The 18285-nt window shown below is 33.1% G+C and overlaps 1 protein-coding gene across 2 annotated transcripts in view; it reads right to left on the bottom strand.

The window, feature by feature from the left end:
* The window catches only part of LOC119602207 (voltage-dependent calcium channel subunit alpha-2/delta-4), a 114511-nt gene extending 98428 nt beyond the window's left edge, over window positions 1-16083 (bottom strand). For both annotated transcript variants that reach the window (XM_037953592.1, XM_037953593.1), the window contains exon 1: window positions 16008-16083. In XM_037953592.1, coding sequence (XP_037809520.1) covers window positions 16008-16025 — 18 coding nt within the window. In that variant the 5' untranslated portion in view covers window positions 16026-16083. The remainder of the gene's footprint in view (window positions 1-16007) is intronic.
* Window positions 16084-18285: the final 2202 nt, after the last annotated feature.

An 18285-nucleotide genomic window follows, 5' to 3' on the forward strand; every position in this document is an offset into this window, starting at 1 on the left:
ATTTGTCGAACATCTTCTACCACATTGAAAATTTGGACGATTATCTTTCATCTCGGCCTTTGAGGTGCTTTTTATACCTTGCTAATTAAGCTAAGGAATGAATACAGAAGTGGACTAAATAAGAAGGAGAATGGGGATAACTGTTATCATAGTATCAACCCCACCCTTGACCCCACCCTTAAGGAAGTTACTTTCTGAAAATACCGCCAGTATTCCTAATATAATAACAATTACACTTCCTATAAACACACACTAACCGAGTTGAGGAGATGATAAGAGTTGTGGTTTAAAATCCTTTGGGGCTTCCCAAATACATATACATATACATAAGTAAATTAGTAAGATCCACTAATAAACGACAAAGACCGTTTGACACGAAAGTTATAAAACCCAAAATATAGACCACCTTAGTTGGATGTTAGAACTTAGGAATATTGTGTAAATACTAAATATATTGGATCAGTTATACTCTTAAGGAAACGAAGAACTTGGAGTGAAATAAAACTCTGGTCTGGATTCGGGCTTATGCTAGTTCTGGTCAAATTTGCTGAGTTTTTAAGAGTTTTTCTTTTTTGATGTTATAGAAACCCTAGAACAGAAATCTTTCTTCGACGTTCCGTATACATTTGCTTGCTATATAATTATTCTAATTTTAAGGATCCCAAGGCAACATATTTATAGGTTCTATTGCCAGGAAGTTACTCTGTAACACGATTCGAAAGCAAACATTTTCGAATTTAATGTTAAGTGCTTCGAAAGCATTGTTCTGGGACTAAATGCTGGTGACAATTTTTGTACATTGTTCTGCTGGTCCCTGAACAATCACTTTGCTGAAGTACTCGAGCTTTCCAATCTCTGACCATTGCTACTTCTGAGATGCAGCAATAGAGGTTGAGCCCCTATTGATTTGGCAACAGCATTTAGAGACGTAATCGGTAGACCATAATACAAATCCATCAAGTAAGCCGAGAACTTGTTCTTACTCACAGAAAACACACTGTGCCAAATCTGGGATGAACAGAGTAAACTCCGAATATACCCTTGACAAGGAAGGACAATTCATTCAACACAGAACACTTCTCATTCATACGACACATTGAGAAAAACATCGAAGACACTCACTCTAGGTATACAGGTAAAGGGTAAGGTCCGCATGATCTTACCTCCATCCTATATTATATACACTTTCCAACGTTTAGTCCTCTGTGGGGTATCTGTTGTCGACAACAGCACCGATTTTATCCGAATTATAGGCTTTACCGTTTATCAATTTTTGTGTTTAAACTACAGCCAAAACGTGGATCACGAAGAAACCTCTGCAATAACCGAGGCGAGACTAAGTTCGAATCTTTGCCCTTTAGGCTAACGTTACCCGTGGTACCATATTATGTGATTCTCTTGTTCAAATCATTCCAAGGTAAAAACGAAGATACATTTAATCATCACCAGTTAGTCCCGGCAGACTAGAAATAGAAATAGTAGTGCAACTCTTTTCCCCGGGACAGCTACTACTGTTTTGGTAACTTTAACTCTACTAAAACATAATGAGTACGACTAAGATATCTTATTCTTAAATCGGAAACACAAAATTTTTTCTTTACAATTCCCTCAAGAATATCAATATCATCTAAAAACTAAACTCTTGCAAAATATGTATGTAGAAAGTACATACAAAATTGACTATATAAAACCTAATAACACGCCTAAACTATGTCAATGTACTACCCGCCAATCACAATGGCATATGTATATAGGAGTGGGTTCTTCCAACTGATAGCATAAGTAAAAGTGTAACAGAAAATCATATGATCATCATCGTCATCACTGAATAGATGTTACTTTGTCAGGAAAAAACTTTGGATTATTATGTTGTAAATGCAAAATATGTATGAAGTGGAAAAAAGAAACTAAATTGAAAACTAAAACTAAGAATAAAATAAGAAAGGCAGCGTATTCTATTGAAGATGTTTGCAACAATATTATTATGTTTCTTTTTTTATCTTTACGACAGTTTTGCAACATACCACCTGTTTTTATTTTAATGCAAATACTATACGATAGTATGCTGCAATATAAAACAATTTAAAGTAAGAATTTTATATAACATTGTTAAGCACCATGGGCTGGAAATAATGAAAACAACAAATATTTTTCAAAAAAAATACAGGTGTTAAAATGAGTAACTAAATTTCTTTTATATTTTCAACCCATTGTGCTGTACCTTTCAAAAAAAGGAAAAAAATCGCATACCAAGACACCACATACAACATGCAGGCGGCAACCAACTGAATACAGAAATAGAAAAAGTTAAAGGAGATGAAAAAACGAAAAAAAAAACAAGAAGAATAGTATAAAAGTATAATAAAGGTTGAAAAAGATACAATGTGCTAATTAGATTTTAATGAAGATGTGCAACTGCATCTTCTCTAGTGGCAACAACAACAACAATAACATCTACTACAACAATATGTTTGTGCCACTTACATACACACAAAAGGAGTAGTAGAAAAAAAAAGATGAAATTTCTCTCTAAATGAAAAAGTGTCTTCCGTTTCTTTCTTTTTGTTACTTTCGCTATGAATGCGTTCACTTGGATTTTTTTCTATTTTTTCAAACATGTTTAGACTTGTTTTTTTTTTCTAGAAATAGAGAAGAAGTTGTTGTTGGTAGAATTGTTAGAACCCTATACATTTGTGGTTCAATATATGGGGGCTTATTGGATCACTAACAATGTCGGGAGAAATTTACATTTAACCAGTATACGCAAGTGACTTTAGATTGAAAGACCTGAGAATAGAGCTGGCCGTCAGTGGAGTACCCTGGTCACTCGTTCTCAAATCCTATCTTCGCCCGAAGGTTGAATTGATAAAACTAACTAGGAAATCCTGAACTCCGGGTACGACTATTGACTCCCAGATGGCCTTTATTCTAATGTTATTAACGGCAGCCTTTAAGTCCAAAAACGCGACTAAAGTAACCAACTACCTCATGTAGCGCACTCTCAACCGACATAAGATAACCATCAATAAAGCTCCTAAGATAAAGATGTATCAAACGTTCTTTTGTAGGAAAAATTATAGGCTGATAGATCTAAAATCCTTAGGTTTCGAGTGACATGCTTTACCGGCTTTAGGAATAAAGATTTCCCTGACCTCTCTCTACCCTCTAGGAAGATATACCAAAAGGAGACACCTCTTGAAGGTTAGGTTACGTGGGTTGCTCGCTAGTAAGCGAGTTCACTCGGAGGCCTTGTGGCCGATTGTGATAGCCTTAGAAGTGCCATTCCCTTATGTTGAGAGAATGGTTTCCCTTCCTAATTTCGCTGACTACATGGTTCGTTCGGTCTCCGTAAAAACCAGCCGGTGTTTCTAGTAAAACCGATCATGTTTACTAGTGTCGCATCTCTGAAACAGTCCAAATCATGAAATAGAGCTCCACCAAGATAGAGTACATAGTCTGTGCTCTTGTTAGGTTGGGCAGTCACATAGAAGGTGTATACCGATTCCACCAGCCGGTGTTTCTAATAAAATCGATCATGTTTACTAGTGACGCATCTCTGAAACAGTCCAAATCATGAAATAGAGCTCCACCAAGATAGAGTGCATAGTCTGTGCTCTTGTAAGGTTGAGCAGTCACATAGAAGGTGTTATACCGATTCCACCAGCCGGTGTTTCTAATAAAATCGATCATGTTTACTAGTGACGCATCTCTGAGACAGTCCAGATCATGAAATAGAGCTCTACCAAGATAGAGTAGTCTGTGCTCTTGTAAGGCTGGACAGTCACATATATGTATATATACGGGGGTAGCCCATACGTTCGGACATATGTCCAATCTATTGTCAGAGTGGGCCAGAGCGGTCTCGATATTCTACAAGTGGTGATATTACAACACCTGAGTTCCATCTCACTCAAAGTCATCTATCTATTTTGATAGGGTGGTCAGGAGAGTGTGAATATCCTTTTGCGCAAGGGTTAAGTCTAAGAATGACCCTTGGGTTGCGCATTCATCAGATATTTAATTTCCCCGGATGCCCTCATGTCCTGGAACACATACCAACTCAACGTGATGTTGTTTCAGTTGTGCCAATGATTGAATACAATTGAGAAGACAATTCGACTTAATGACATTGGCGTTAAGAGTCTTGATTGATCCAAGGCTGTCCAAGTATATAGTATATGTATAGTCGAGTTTTCAAAATCTAGTTCCCGGTTTCTTCTCGCTGCTGTATATATGGCATATATCTCTGCCTGAAAGACCCTGCAGGTGTCAGATAGTCAAAGAGACAGTAGAAGATTTAGTTTTTCAGAGAAGATTCCCGATACCGTACCCCTTTCTGTCTTTAAGACATCAGTATAGATTGATCTCACGTCGTCTCACGTTTTCCTCTTGGCTGAAATTGCCAATACCTCTTCTGGAATTTTACAGAGCATGGACAGGAAAACACCATCCGCACCGGAATCTCCAGGTCCTTAGAAGCCCTGTACTAAGTCTTTACTATCCATGTTAGCTCAATCTGAAAAGATGGTTTCCATAAGCAAGACGAGTATCACTGAGCTAAAAACCGTCCATAAGTTGTCTTCACGTTGAATGTATCCTAAGGCCTCCATGAAATCTGTTTTGCTCTCTTGAGATCTTCATTATAAACACATATTAAAACACACTATATAGTGGATACAATCTTCTAAAAATGTAGTAGTCGAACTTTGTTCACTTAATTCCTTGGTCCACCACTGCTTGAACGGAAATCTTCATAAGACAACAACTTCATCGTCAAGATCAAAATCGCAAAAAACTTCAAACTTCTCTAAATTGGGCGTATACTTAATATTTGTAATATCAATAAATAATTAACACGTATACGTCTAGGTGTCAGTTTTTTTGATTTTATATGTTCACAATTTGTATTCTTTATGACCAGGGAAACCGAAAACATGCTCTAAAAAAAGTGTTTTAAGCGCTTTAAATATGCCGTAAAAAACTTAAAATATGCTCTTAAAAATTAAAAAATATGCCCCAAAAATAATTATTTTAAAGTATATTTTAACTTTGAAAATCTCAAAAACACTGAAATTGTAATGAAATAATAAATATTTAATGCCATATTTCATCCTACAAGATTTTTTATAATTGATTAATCTCATAGTTTGAAGAACTAGTTTAATAGAACTCAGTTTTACATTCAGATAACCAATAAATAACATGAAGCCATTTGGTCCCAAAAAAAAAACATATTTTAAACGACAAAGTTTGACACATTTCTTCCAATTGTATTCATAGCTTCTTAACTGAAATTTTAATCCTTGTTGTCATAAAATCCAATAATTACACTGTAATTAAAATTTCATCTTTCAAAAAGACACAGAAAAACGCCGAAACACGTGAATTTAATTTTCGGTCGTAGAATCTAGTGGCATACTCCGTTTTGAAAAGTTGGGTCAAAATCGGGAGATATTGGATTTTAAAGTTTACACTGTTTCTGAGGTGTTTTTTAATTATTTAAATTAAAAAAAAAAAAAACTTTCACGTATAGAAAAGTATATAAATACATGAAACTAGAGTCCATTTGAATTAATTATGCATATATATTTAGTTTTTTTTATAATTAGTTCGTATGTCTATGCGAGAAATTTTTTTTCAAAATTTAAAAAATAAAAAATCACCTCATAAACAGTTTATACTTTAAAACGCAATATCTCCCGATTTTGACCTAACTTTTCAAAACGGAGTAAGCCACTAGATTCTACGACCCAAAATTAAGTTTAGGTGTCTCGGGGTTTTTCTGTGTCTTTTTGACATACTTACAGTGTTATCAATACTAGTTTTTTAAACGATAAAAATGGATTGGTCTCATGAAATCCAAAGTAATCGGTTTTATGTTCGATTTAAAATTTAATGCTTTATTGAATAAAAAACTATAACATTGGTTTTCATGAGACTAATGTATTTTTGCAGTTTTCAAGTTCTACAAACGAAAATAATTTTTTTAAAAATTGTAAAATAGGCTAAAAAATTTTAAAAAATAAAAAAAATAATTTTGATTTTTTTAAATAAAGTTTTGAAAAGAAAATTAAAAATGTACAAAAATGAAAAAAAGCTAAAAACTTCAAAATATGCACTAAAAGAGTAAAATATGCTCTAAAAACTCGAAATATATGCTACAAAAGTCAAATCATGCAAAATTATGCTCTTATGGGTAAAATATGCAAAAATATGCTCTAACAAATCGATGCCAAAATTCTAAAATTGGTCTGAAACGTGTAAATATCTTATCCATGAGTCCATACGACGCAACACAAAAAACATGCATTTGCATATTCTGGTTTCCCTGTTTATGACTTTGCATCAGAAAGTAAATCAAAATTACGAACGATTTGCAAGATATGAGCCTGTGAAAATAATCACTATTTTGTAAAAATAACACCGAGGCCCCAAAATCTTTGAGGGCCCATAAACAAAAGTGAAATCATTCATCTAAACTCTAAAATAAATTCTATTCTCCTGAATAGCCTTGAAAACAAAATGTATCCCACAATCAATACATCAACATTACATCAACAAGTTAAAGAAATAAGTATTAATTCATAATAAAGAAGTGTCTTCAAAATTCGTCATTGCCAATTTATTAAAGTTTTATTTGTTTTTCATTTGTCATATCGTAGGTGTGTCACTTTAAATATATATTCTGTAAGTACTATAGGTGCTTGAGTAAATCAGCAGTATATCAGTGTATGTGCGAGTTAGCGTTTGTTGAATGCAACATTTAGTTTTTTTTTTTTTTTTTTTTTGCAAAACAACATTGTTTTGGTGTATTATAGTGAAATTTCATGTTTATGCATGTCGTAATATTAAAAATAATGGCTTTTATATGCTTTCGCTGTGAAAAATCTCTATTAAGTTGTGCATATTTGCAAGTGTAAGTGTATTTAAAGGGGTTTGCTATGAGTGCGTGTGTATGTCTTTTTATTTGCAAAGTATGTATTTCAAATGACAATAAAAATTACAAATGTAATTGTAGCCACAAACGTTGTAATAAGTTACATAAGAAAAAAAATTTCAATTATAAGAAAAAATGTATTCATTTCTATAAAATTTAATTATTTTGTACAAATACTTTTGATTTTAATGAAAATTATTGACTTTAGCTTTATATTTAAAAGAATTTTGCTTAAAAATTATTCGCCTGTCGCTTTAATTCTGTTGCTAGTTCTTCAAGAATTACAATGAAAAGAAACGTTAAATATTTTTTATATTTATGTTGTTTCTAATCCGAATACCTTCATCATCTTAGTTTTGTAGTGAAAAATCAACATTATTTAAATATTAAATACAAATTAAAATCATTTGTTTGTTTTCTTAACGAGTGGAAAACTTAAGACAAGTTGCCTATGACAATAAGCTTAACAGAATAAATTAAAACTACAACTATATGGAATAGTCTATAGTCTCGACTATGGAACCGTCTACAGTTTCCTCTATAGAATAGTCTATAATCTCGAATACAGAACAGTCTATAGTCTCGACTATATAATAATCTATAATCTATAGTCTCGACTGTAATCTATAGTCTAGACACTGTAATCTATAGTCTAGACTATAGAATAGTCTATAATCTCGACTACAGAATAGTCTATAGTCTCGATTATAGAATAGTCTATTATCTACCCTATAGAATTTTCTATAAACTCGACTATAGAATAAATAGTCTATAGTCCCAACTATAGAATAGTCTATAGTCTCGCCTACAGAATGAAGAAGTCTCGACTAAAGAATAGTCTATAGTATAAACTATGGAATAGTTTATAATTTCGACTATAGAATAGTCTATAGTCTCGACTATAGAAACGTCTGTAGTCTCGACTATAGAATAGTCTATAGTCTCGGCAATATAATAGTCCTTAGTCTCGACTATAGAATAGACTACAGTCTCGACAGTAGAATAGTCTATAGTCTCGACTATAAAATAGTTTATTGTATCGACTATAGAATAGTCTATAGTTTTGACTTGATCAGTCTATAGTCTTTTTAATCCATCAGTCTATAGTATTCACTATAGATCAGTCTATAGTCTTGACTACAGATCAGTCTATAGTCTTAACAATAGATCAGTCTATAGTATTGACTATAGATCAGTCTATAGTCTTGACTTTAGATCAGTCTATAGTCCTGACCGTAGATCAGTCTATAGTATTAACTATAGATCAGATTATAGTCTTGACTATTGATTAGTCTATAGTCTTGACTACAGAATAGTCTATGATCTCGATTATAGAATAGTCTGTAGTCTCGACCATAGAATAGTAAATAGTTTTGACTATGGATCAATCTATAGTCTTGACTATAGATCAGTCTATAGTCTTGACTATAGAGCAGTCTATAGTCTTGACTATAGATCAGTCTACAGTCTTTTTTATACATCAGTCTATAGTATTGACTATAGATCAGTCTATGGTCTTAACTATAGATCAGTCTATAGTCTCGACCATAGAATAGTCTGTAGTCTGACTCAGTCTTTAGTCTTGGCTATAGATCAGTCAATAGTCTTGACTATAGATCAGTCAATAGTCTTGACTATAGATTAGTCTATAGTCTTGACTATAGAGCAGTCTATAGTCTTGACTATAGATCAGTCTACCATCTTTTTTATACATCAGTCTATAGTATTCACTATAGATCAGTTTATAGTCTTGTCTACGGATCAGGAGAGGAATTTAGATTAAAATATCAAATAGGGACTGATGTTATCTCTCAGTAATTACGTCCAGGAAAATGAATTACTAAATTTAAATCGCTATAAAAGATTTTTCCGCTAACATTTTCCTTAAAAAGGAGTGCACAACAAGCCGGATAGTGGGATAGGATTTGTTTTTTGGGCTCAATTACTAACAATCTCACGTGCTAGTATTAACAATCCTTAGAAACTATCATATATTCTCAAAGCTAACATTTTAGGAAAATTACAATTAAAGAAATTTAACAAGCTTAATTTTTTACAATTTACAAAAATTCAAATATTACCATGTCTCTTTTATGTGTATGTATGTGTAGTTTGTAAATCGTGTAAATATGTGAGCAATAAGTTGTAAGTTGTAGTAAATTAAAAATAAACTAAGTTTTTATTCATAAACTCTTACTCACTATGCTAGTTAGGAAAACAAAACGTACACACATTTAAATGTAACCCAGCAGTTCAGGGAAATGACTAACTTCAGTATGGATTACTTAGGGACACTAAGACGAACAGTGATTTAGCCTTACTAAGTATTTTATTCAAAAATGTATAAAATCAATCAAATTTAGATTTTAAGATCATGTACGGACTCCTTATAAAACTGCTGGTAACTAAGTAACTGGTTAACACTCATTACTTTGTATTACATTTAATGAGCGTGAGTTTAGGTGTTACTTTTAACTGTGTGAGTTATAAATATAAAGTAAGCATTGGTTACGAAAAAAAGGAACTAGTACAGAAAACAGGAATAAAAACCATAAACGGAAGCGTGCAACAACGACAAGCACTTTTTTTAAAAACATTTCTATTATAACAAGGACTTCAGGTACGAATATGAAACCATGTAGTTATGTGTTGGAATGTACTCCGTACCTTTGCTGTAATTGTAGTCAAACTCTTTGGAAAAAAATCAAACCATAAAAGAAACATCCTTAACTAACTAACTAAACTCACTCCCCTATCTATTTGTGGATGCATATACATATGTACATACAGTATGTATGTACTTGTTACATATCAGATGTCGTTAGCTGGAGTATGATGTTATTTTAGTTTAACTTCACGCTGAGTTGATTGTTTTCAATCCCTAAAAGCTAAGAGTGCCGATCACTGTATATGTTGTTAGTTATTATGGGCCGACCCCACTCTTTACCAAAGCGACACTAATACCTTGACATATTACACATGGATGTAAATATATCTACAAAACATAGTTGGTAAAACGTAAACCTTAAAAGTAGAATTACTGGTCAATATGACGTATTAAAATAATGCATTTGACTATAAGTAAGGTGAGGCAATACTTCCTCATTCCTTTTTTTGAACAGTTTTTAACAGGTATTGCAACATATGTCCCACAGAATATTTCTCAAGTCTGGCCACATATTCTGTGCGTTTTTCGTCCAATTCGAGCTTCAAATTAATCATTTGAATTGGTTATAGGTTACCAGGGATGGTCTGAGCAGATCTCAGCTGCTCATGATAGTATAAATCCTTTCGATTCCATCAAATACAGAGTATTACCTTAGCTTTATAGATATTGGACTTTAGTATCTGTTTAAATGGTTGGCAGGGCTTTACATACGATCTCTTAGACTACGAGTCTTCGAAACGGATCCATTTTGCGTTGCATTTAACGATTTGGTGCAAAAAATAATTTTCTTTTAAAGTGTTCAAGCAACAATTCGAAACATGTTTTTTCATGGTCTCTCGGCGAGGCTTGCAGGGTAATGAATAAATTTTCAATTACAATTACTTTGACAAATACAACTATATGTAATTGTAATAGAAGTTTTGCCAATTACAATTGCTTATAAGTGTAGTTAATGATTTACCAATCAGAATTACTTGTAATTGTAATCCAATTGTAATTTCCAATTAGAATTACTTTTAATTGTGTTTTTTTTTTCCTTATAATTACATTTAATTTCAATTTTAAATTATAATTACATTTGAAGTAATTGTAATTGAATTTATGTCAAATACAATTATTTGTAATTCTAATAGAAGTTTTTCCAATTACTGTAATTAAAGTTTTGCCAATAACAATTACTTGTAATTCTAATTGAATTAAAGATTTTTCATTTATAATTACTTGTAATTGTGATTTTTTTCCTTACAATTACATGTAATTAGTAATATTTAATATAAGTAATTGTAACTGGCAAACTTCAATTACAGTTTATTGTTATTGGCGAAACTGCAATTACAGGTAATTGTGATTGGCAAAACTTAAATTACAAGTAATTGTAATTGATTAACATTAAGATTATTAAGAGCAATTGTAATTGGATAAACTTCAATTACAAATTATTGAAATTAATTATGGCTCAATTACACATTGCAAGTAATTGTAATTGACCCTGTAATGAATTACTTCGTGTAATCATTAAGCTCCAAACTTGCTCTCGGCATTAATTCCCCTGCTTTTGGAAGAAACCTTGTCTCGTAAGAGGCTCGCAGTGACATTGCAAGTTCTTGTTGAGTTCAACAATAATCTTTTTAGAGTAATGCCTCCAAGAATTGGACATGTTTTTGTAATTTGAACAATCTTTGTCATTGGAGTCTTCTGAACTGAACAAACCATTCCGCATATGATGCTTTAATGGTACAAATACCCTTGTAAATTACACATTTTTAAGTTTTACATTCATCATCAGTCATCTTAGACTTATTTTACAAAATTAAAATTCAACCGAAATCATATATGATTTTAATTCATAAAGTAAAATTTGTTCCTATTAATTAATACAATTTACAACATAACATTTTAGTTTCTCATAAAGTTCATACCTTCTTCTACCTCCTTCCTCTCTCTCTCTCCCTCCCTTCCTTTACTTTACATATCCTTTATAAATACAAAAGTATGTATGTATGTGTCTGAATAAGTATTTTAACTTTTAATGATGTCCTTACATGTTGATGTATATTAAAATGTACAACACAGTGGGATGCTTTTAAGGAAACTTTTTTCGAACAATGACTGTTAGTTGCGTGTTGTTTGTTGTTGTTGTTTTCTCTCTTTTCCTGTCATTGTAACTCTATTGTTTTGTGTCGCTTGCTTTCGCTCAGTATGATGTATAAATATTTTCCCTTTTTTTTATATTTTTGTTCATACAGGAATTTCTAATAAGGTATCATCAAGGATTTTACAGCACAGACATGCACACACACATACACCTACAAATACTTATTTATTTATGAAAGTGTATGTGTCAAAACGACATAAAATAAAATAAAAATGGAGTAAAAATAAAAAGAATGAAAGACAAAAAGTAAAAATAATGCTTATCAATTTTAACACACCATTTCTGTGTACAATTAAATAATGTATAGTATTTTGTTAAAAATATATGTGTGTATGTGTGTAAGTGTAATGTATGCGTGTGTGTCTGTTAAGTGTAGTGTAATATTTATGTAAATTTTAATCAGTATTGTACAACCTTACTTTAGTTGTAGATGATAGATAGTATTTTCCACAATTGTGTATGGATATGTAATGGAAGGAGCTTAAAGTTTATACAGTTATAAGTAAAGCACAGTGGTTTGCTTTGTTACAAAAAGTTTTAAATTCGAAAATTAAGGTTTTAAAGTGTTAATACACGCGTTAAGTTAATTTAATATTATTTTAATTATGTCCATAACACAGGTCGACAAATTTTAGACCAAAACATACTTTTCTAAAGGATTTTGCTGCACTTAATCCATTCATTCGAAGAAGAAAGAAGATATGTCAGATGTTAGGCCTTGATTTTTTAAGTTGACAAAATGGACTTTCAGATGGCTTTCAACATTTTAGAAATAAATTAGTCTTGGCGCAGTTATAACTATTCAAAAATGGATTTTTCGAACTTCAGGACACGTTATCTTAAATGGTGATGATCAAATGTATCCTCGGCCGGTCCCTGGAATTATTTGACATGTGGTCGAACCAGAGAACCACATAATCTGGTACTACGGCCAGTAGGACTTTGTCCTGGCTGGCCATTCGGTTGAGGTTCCTTCGGGATCCGTATAGTGGCTGTGGTGTAAACCCAAATTCGCGGGGAGAGAATGTCGGTTAAAGGACTGATACATGATGAAATCTATATTCCGGGATAAGCTCGGTGATGTTACCGAAGTCAACAGATACCCCACAGAGAAGTGACTGTGGGACTAAGCGTTGGAGATGAGTTGGTGTTAAATATATATGATACAGGATGAATGTATATGGCTCGTATACCTAGAGTGAGTGTGTTGGCTGAATTAGAAGTGTGCTGGGTTGAATGATGATGGATGAAAGGTATCTGAATTTTCCTTCCTTGTCCAGGTACGTTCATGGAAAATTCTGTTCATACCAGATTTAAAACAGTATGTTCTCTGTGAGTAAGAACAAAGTCCTCGACTTATTTGATGGAATCTTGTTTCGGACTACCGAATTCGTCTCTAGGTGCTGTTGCCAACTCAACAGAAGCCATCGCATCTGCGTGATGTTTTTACATCTCGAAAGTTGAGCAAAGGGGTCAGCAATGTTCGGAGATTGAATGATGTAAAAAAAATTGCCATCTGAGTGTAAGATACACAAAGTGGAGGTGGTGAGTCGTCATAGAATCTCACACAGTGATTGAAAAATACCACCGTGAAATAGGCCAACACGCAGGTGCTCACGTAAGACACTTAGACACATATCTTGTGCGACACGAATGTCGAGGTGATTTACGTGAGTATCTGCCGTGTTGGCTTAACTCACGGTGGTATTTTTCATCCACTGGGTGAGCAAAAATATAACGACTCACCACCGCCTCTTTTTGGTATCTTACACGCAGATGTAGCTAACCAGAGGCAAAATTTATCGGGATCCCAAATGGAATATCATGGAAAAGCGAAACATTAGAGCAAATAAGGATGGCTCTAAACTAAGAGACAAAACGTTTCTGAGGATGTACCTTATCACAACACCAGTTTCCAGACAGATTAATGGAATGTGTGAACTGGATTGGAATAAATATGCCCATGATACTGAATATACCCCCATATTCAGTATCACGAGATCCTTTGCCGTATGATCTTCTAGATGTAAGCTTTGAATCTTCCAAGGACGTAGCGAATTTACTTGCTATAAATAGAAGTTAGCTTGCTGAAGTTAAACACGGCGAATGCAAATCCTTTCAACGCCACAAAGGCAGAATTAAAATCGTGGATGAGGAACTCCCATACGGACATTGTGGCAAACTTGAGCTAACGCACAATAGGACTGATAGGTGTACTTTTTCGAATTGTTAAACGGAAGTGATGTTTTTGCATGTCGGAAGTTAAGCAATACTTGAGCAAAGTGCACGTATACTGGACCGGAAATTCCATATACGTAAATTCCGACCTGCGTGTAAAAAGCACAATGGGGCGGTGGTGAGTCGTCACAAAAGCTCACGCAGTGGTTGAAACAAACACCGTGAAATAGGCCAACACGGCAGGTGTTCACGTATTAACTTCTCATGTCTGCGGATATTGCAAAGCCGTGACTTCCTACGAGTATGTGGTAGAAATTCATTGGTTTGATGGTATTCCACCAGAATTTCAAATTAAAATATGATTTGGAACTGATTCTAGTCACTTAAGCATGGTTGTAGCTAAGAGCCAGATCGTTATTATGTTGCCAAAACCCAGCTTTCCTACGAGAATTTTCAAATATGATCTGATGAAAAGTTGAAAGTCTTCCAAGAGACAGTCCTCGACAAAGGAGCTCAATTAAACCACAAATTTAATATAATCTTGTTAAAGCTAGAATGATTGGAACAAAGACAATGTATTCTCGCCTAATCCTTTGTATATTATTGTAAAACACGAGCAGTTTCCTATAAAACCCAACCTCCGATCTCGCTAGTTCCAAAGAGGTTAGATACTACAGCACTTCATCTCATTTACTTACGGAAATATAGATGTTATCTGGGAAAAGTCAAGAATGAAAGTTTAACTAGATAGCTTATTGGTCACACAGATACATACATATGTTTATAGCTAACTTTTAAAGTTAGAAAATAACAATAGCTTTCAATTAATTAACACGCCATAATGCAAAAATTGTCGTCATCTCTGATCGCTAATTGTATTTGTCAACTAAATTGTCACATTCTACTAATGTCAGAATGTATGTGTATCGTTTTTTTTTTTGTTTTTCTCCTGTAACATCAACGTATCTAAACAATTGCAATTGTATTAATGTGAAAGACTGTATATGTATGTATATCTGTGTGTTCATGTTGACATCTCTAAAGCGTTTATCTGTTTGAGAACAATAACAAAATTTGTATTTGTTTATTTGTCATATTGTACATTAGTATAAGTAAATGAATGTATGTATATATGTATGTGTGTTTATTATTTGTATTTTATTTTTTCACATAATACAATAAAAACCTGAATACAAACACACACACACATATACAAATTCACTTGCATTTCCCACAAAAACCAAACATACAACATTTATTCGTTTATATTTTATCTTAAAATGGTAGTACATCCTTTTTTGGGTTCCCCTTCTCCCCAGCCCTTACATTTTACATTTGTGTCCTAAGCCAAACAGCTAACCATCAAACCAAACACATCCATCCATCCATCCAACAATATTCAGTCAGTCAGTCATTCGTTCATTCATTCAAACTAATTCATTCCCCTTTTTAGTGAATGACGACGACAAGTACCATTTCAGTTTTAATTAGGTTTATGTTCAGCTTAAATATCTATACATATATTCGCAAATCACTACCCTGCAGTTTAGGGTGGCTGTCGAACACTACCTTGAAGAATTAGCTACTTATCAATTGATCTTACACACTCTCTATTTCGATTGCAAATAAAGTCAATTGTCGCTGGGAAAGATTACTACTGGTGGTTTAAATAGTTACCTTCTAAGTGTCTTACAGAAAAGGGACCTTATGTTAAAGTCAAGAAACAAAACTGCAGGGTTGTTAATTCTTCGTCTGTGTGTGTCTTACATACGGGTTGTTAGCAAAACAAAACGCCAAAAAAAAACAACACTCATACACAAAAATTAATTGTCATTTTGTTGTTGTATATTGTATATTTTATAAAACAGACCCTTAAAAACTTGTTTGTATTAGAAATTGTTTGAATTTTATTTTGGTTTCTCTCCCTCTATCGTTTCTTTCAGTGTCAATCTTAATGTTGTATTGTATTATTTTCTATGGCTTTTTCTCAACTTCTGTTTTATCGCTTTAAAATGCTTTCCGATTTTATATTAAAAAGTTACTTTAGAATATTAGTTTTTAGTACTTACGCTTTTGATTTCATTCATTTTTGTAAATTGTCGTCCAAATTCCCATAGATCCACACCGAATTTTAAAGCCCAATTACGAACTCTGTAAAGAAGGAGGAAGAGGAAAGAGGTATGAATATTAAATGTTCCAATTTATTTGTTCTAAAGAATATATTCCTTCGCATTTAGAGGAATAAAAGCAATTTTTTAATTTTAAAGTAATCGAAATTATAACAAAGTTAAACAACAACAATAAAGATCCAAAAGGTGAAGCCTTATAAGGATTTGTTGTAGTAAAACTAGAGCTTATAAAGCTTAAGCAGCGGCGTGTGAGACGAACTAAATTCCTGTAAAAATTAAATATTCAACTCTCAAAATAGGCTGCTTAAAGATTTATATGGCGAGGCCGTATCCCCCACTCTTCTTTGGAAATCATTTCGCCTAAGTTTCCAAAGAAAATACATCCAACTGATTTGTTGGTCAAAAATTTGCGCTTGACACTGCTTTCAGACATAAGGCAATAGGTGCATGGACACACACACCATACGGTCACGCGAGTATTACAGAGTAGATATCTGGTTTCCCAAATAATATCTACTACTGCACTCCCAAATCCTTCTTTCAGAGAAGTTTCGGTTTTACTATCTCCGAAAATTCATCACTGGATGAAGACTATTCGCATAGAAAACTTTTCGTATTCATGGATGCTTCCACACTTAAGCCAATAGGTGCATGGATACACAAACCATACGGTCACCCGAGTTTTACAGAGTAGATATCTGATTTCCCAGATGGTATCTACTACTGCACTCCCAAATCCTTCTTCCAGAGAAGTTTCGGTTTTACTATCTCTGAAAATTCGGAGGAAGACTACTCGCGTAGAAAACTTTTCATATTCATGGATGGTTCCAAAGGAGAGCGAGTTGCTGGTGGCATTTTCATTCCTGATTTCGGGATCAAACTAGTCTTTAGGATACACTACTGGCTAAACTACCAACTACAAGAAGTGCAGAAAATTGGCTTTGGTATAACAGAATATCAAACAGGGATATTCAACTCTAAACCAACAGACAAGCTGCATCTTTTGCGACATCGCGCTAAAAGTTAAGCAATCAACGACTACATAAAAGGTTTTATGAACTTTCCCCAGACAAGATGTCACAACGAGCCCACTTCCATCATTACCAGGAAGATGTGGACAGACTAGTACGAAGATCATTTCATTGACTAGACCGTAGATATAGACCATAGACTACTCCATAGAATAGGTTTACTAGTCCATAGACTCGTACATAGACCAGTTAGTTGTATAGCACTTTGGATATCCAATAGTCCAGTGTATAGACTAGTCAGTAGTCTAATACATAGGCTAGATATATAGTAGTCAATAAAGTAGTCAATAACATGAGAATATAGTTTAGTCCATAGAGTAATTAAAGTTAAAATAGTTGTCAGTAAATAGGCTTTTCTAAAGCCTACACAAGTTCACAGACTATTCAAAAGGCTGATACATAGATAAGTAGACTAGGCAAATAACTATTCAATTTACTCTTACATAGCTTTGTCTACTCCACAGATTAGTCCTTAAACTAGTCAATAAATAAAAAACTAAAAGAAAATTAAGATCTTCTAATCCAATGCAACTTAAATTTTGAACCCAAACAAGATACGGGGCTTGGATTATATCATTTCCCCTGATATGCTATTCTATCTAAAAAGGGATGAAAGCATCTATCTATCTCTCTCTCTCGACGGCATTATACTCATTAGTATTAACAATAATTGTAATTGAAGTTGTTCCAATTACAATTACTTGTAATGTGTAATTTAGCATTAACCAATTACTTGTAGTTAGAAAAACTACTCCAATTACAAGTACTTGTAATGCTTCAAAGACAATTACTTCAAATGTAATTGTTATTGAAAACGTAATCATCAAATGTTAATATATTTGAAAATGTAATCATTACCTCCTACATAAGATCGAGAACCCGTTCTATTTAGAAAAATCAACATTTGTGGTTTTGTCCATTTTGATAAGTCCATTTAAAAAAAATACTCATATACATATGTATGTATATTTTCTAAAAATACCACAACATCGAATATCTAATTAAATTAAACACTTTTCACCTCAACAATATAAATTAATTTGTTGCTGCTTTCCTGCTCTTCACAAATTTTATTTATTTTTTTTTTTTTTGTTTAATCTTTCTTGTGTTTTAAAAAAGTTAAAAATAGAAAGACGAACAGACGATAATAAAATGACCCGTGTCATGATTACGAATTTTCCACGTGA

The sequence above is a fragment of the Lucilia sericata genome, unplaced genomic scaffold (assembly GCF_015586225.1).
Source record: "Lucilia sericata isolate MDLA Ls3-8-SP2 unplaced genomic scaffold, ASM1558622v1 Contig000214F_arrow, whole genome shotgun sequence".
Classification (NCBI taxonomy): domain Eukaryota; kingdom Metazoa; phylum Arthropoda; class Insecta; order Diptera; family Calliphoridae; genus Lucilia; species Lucilia sericata.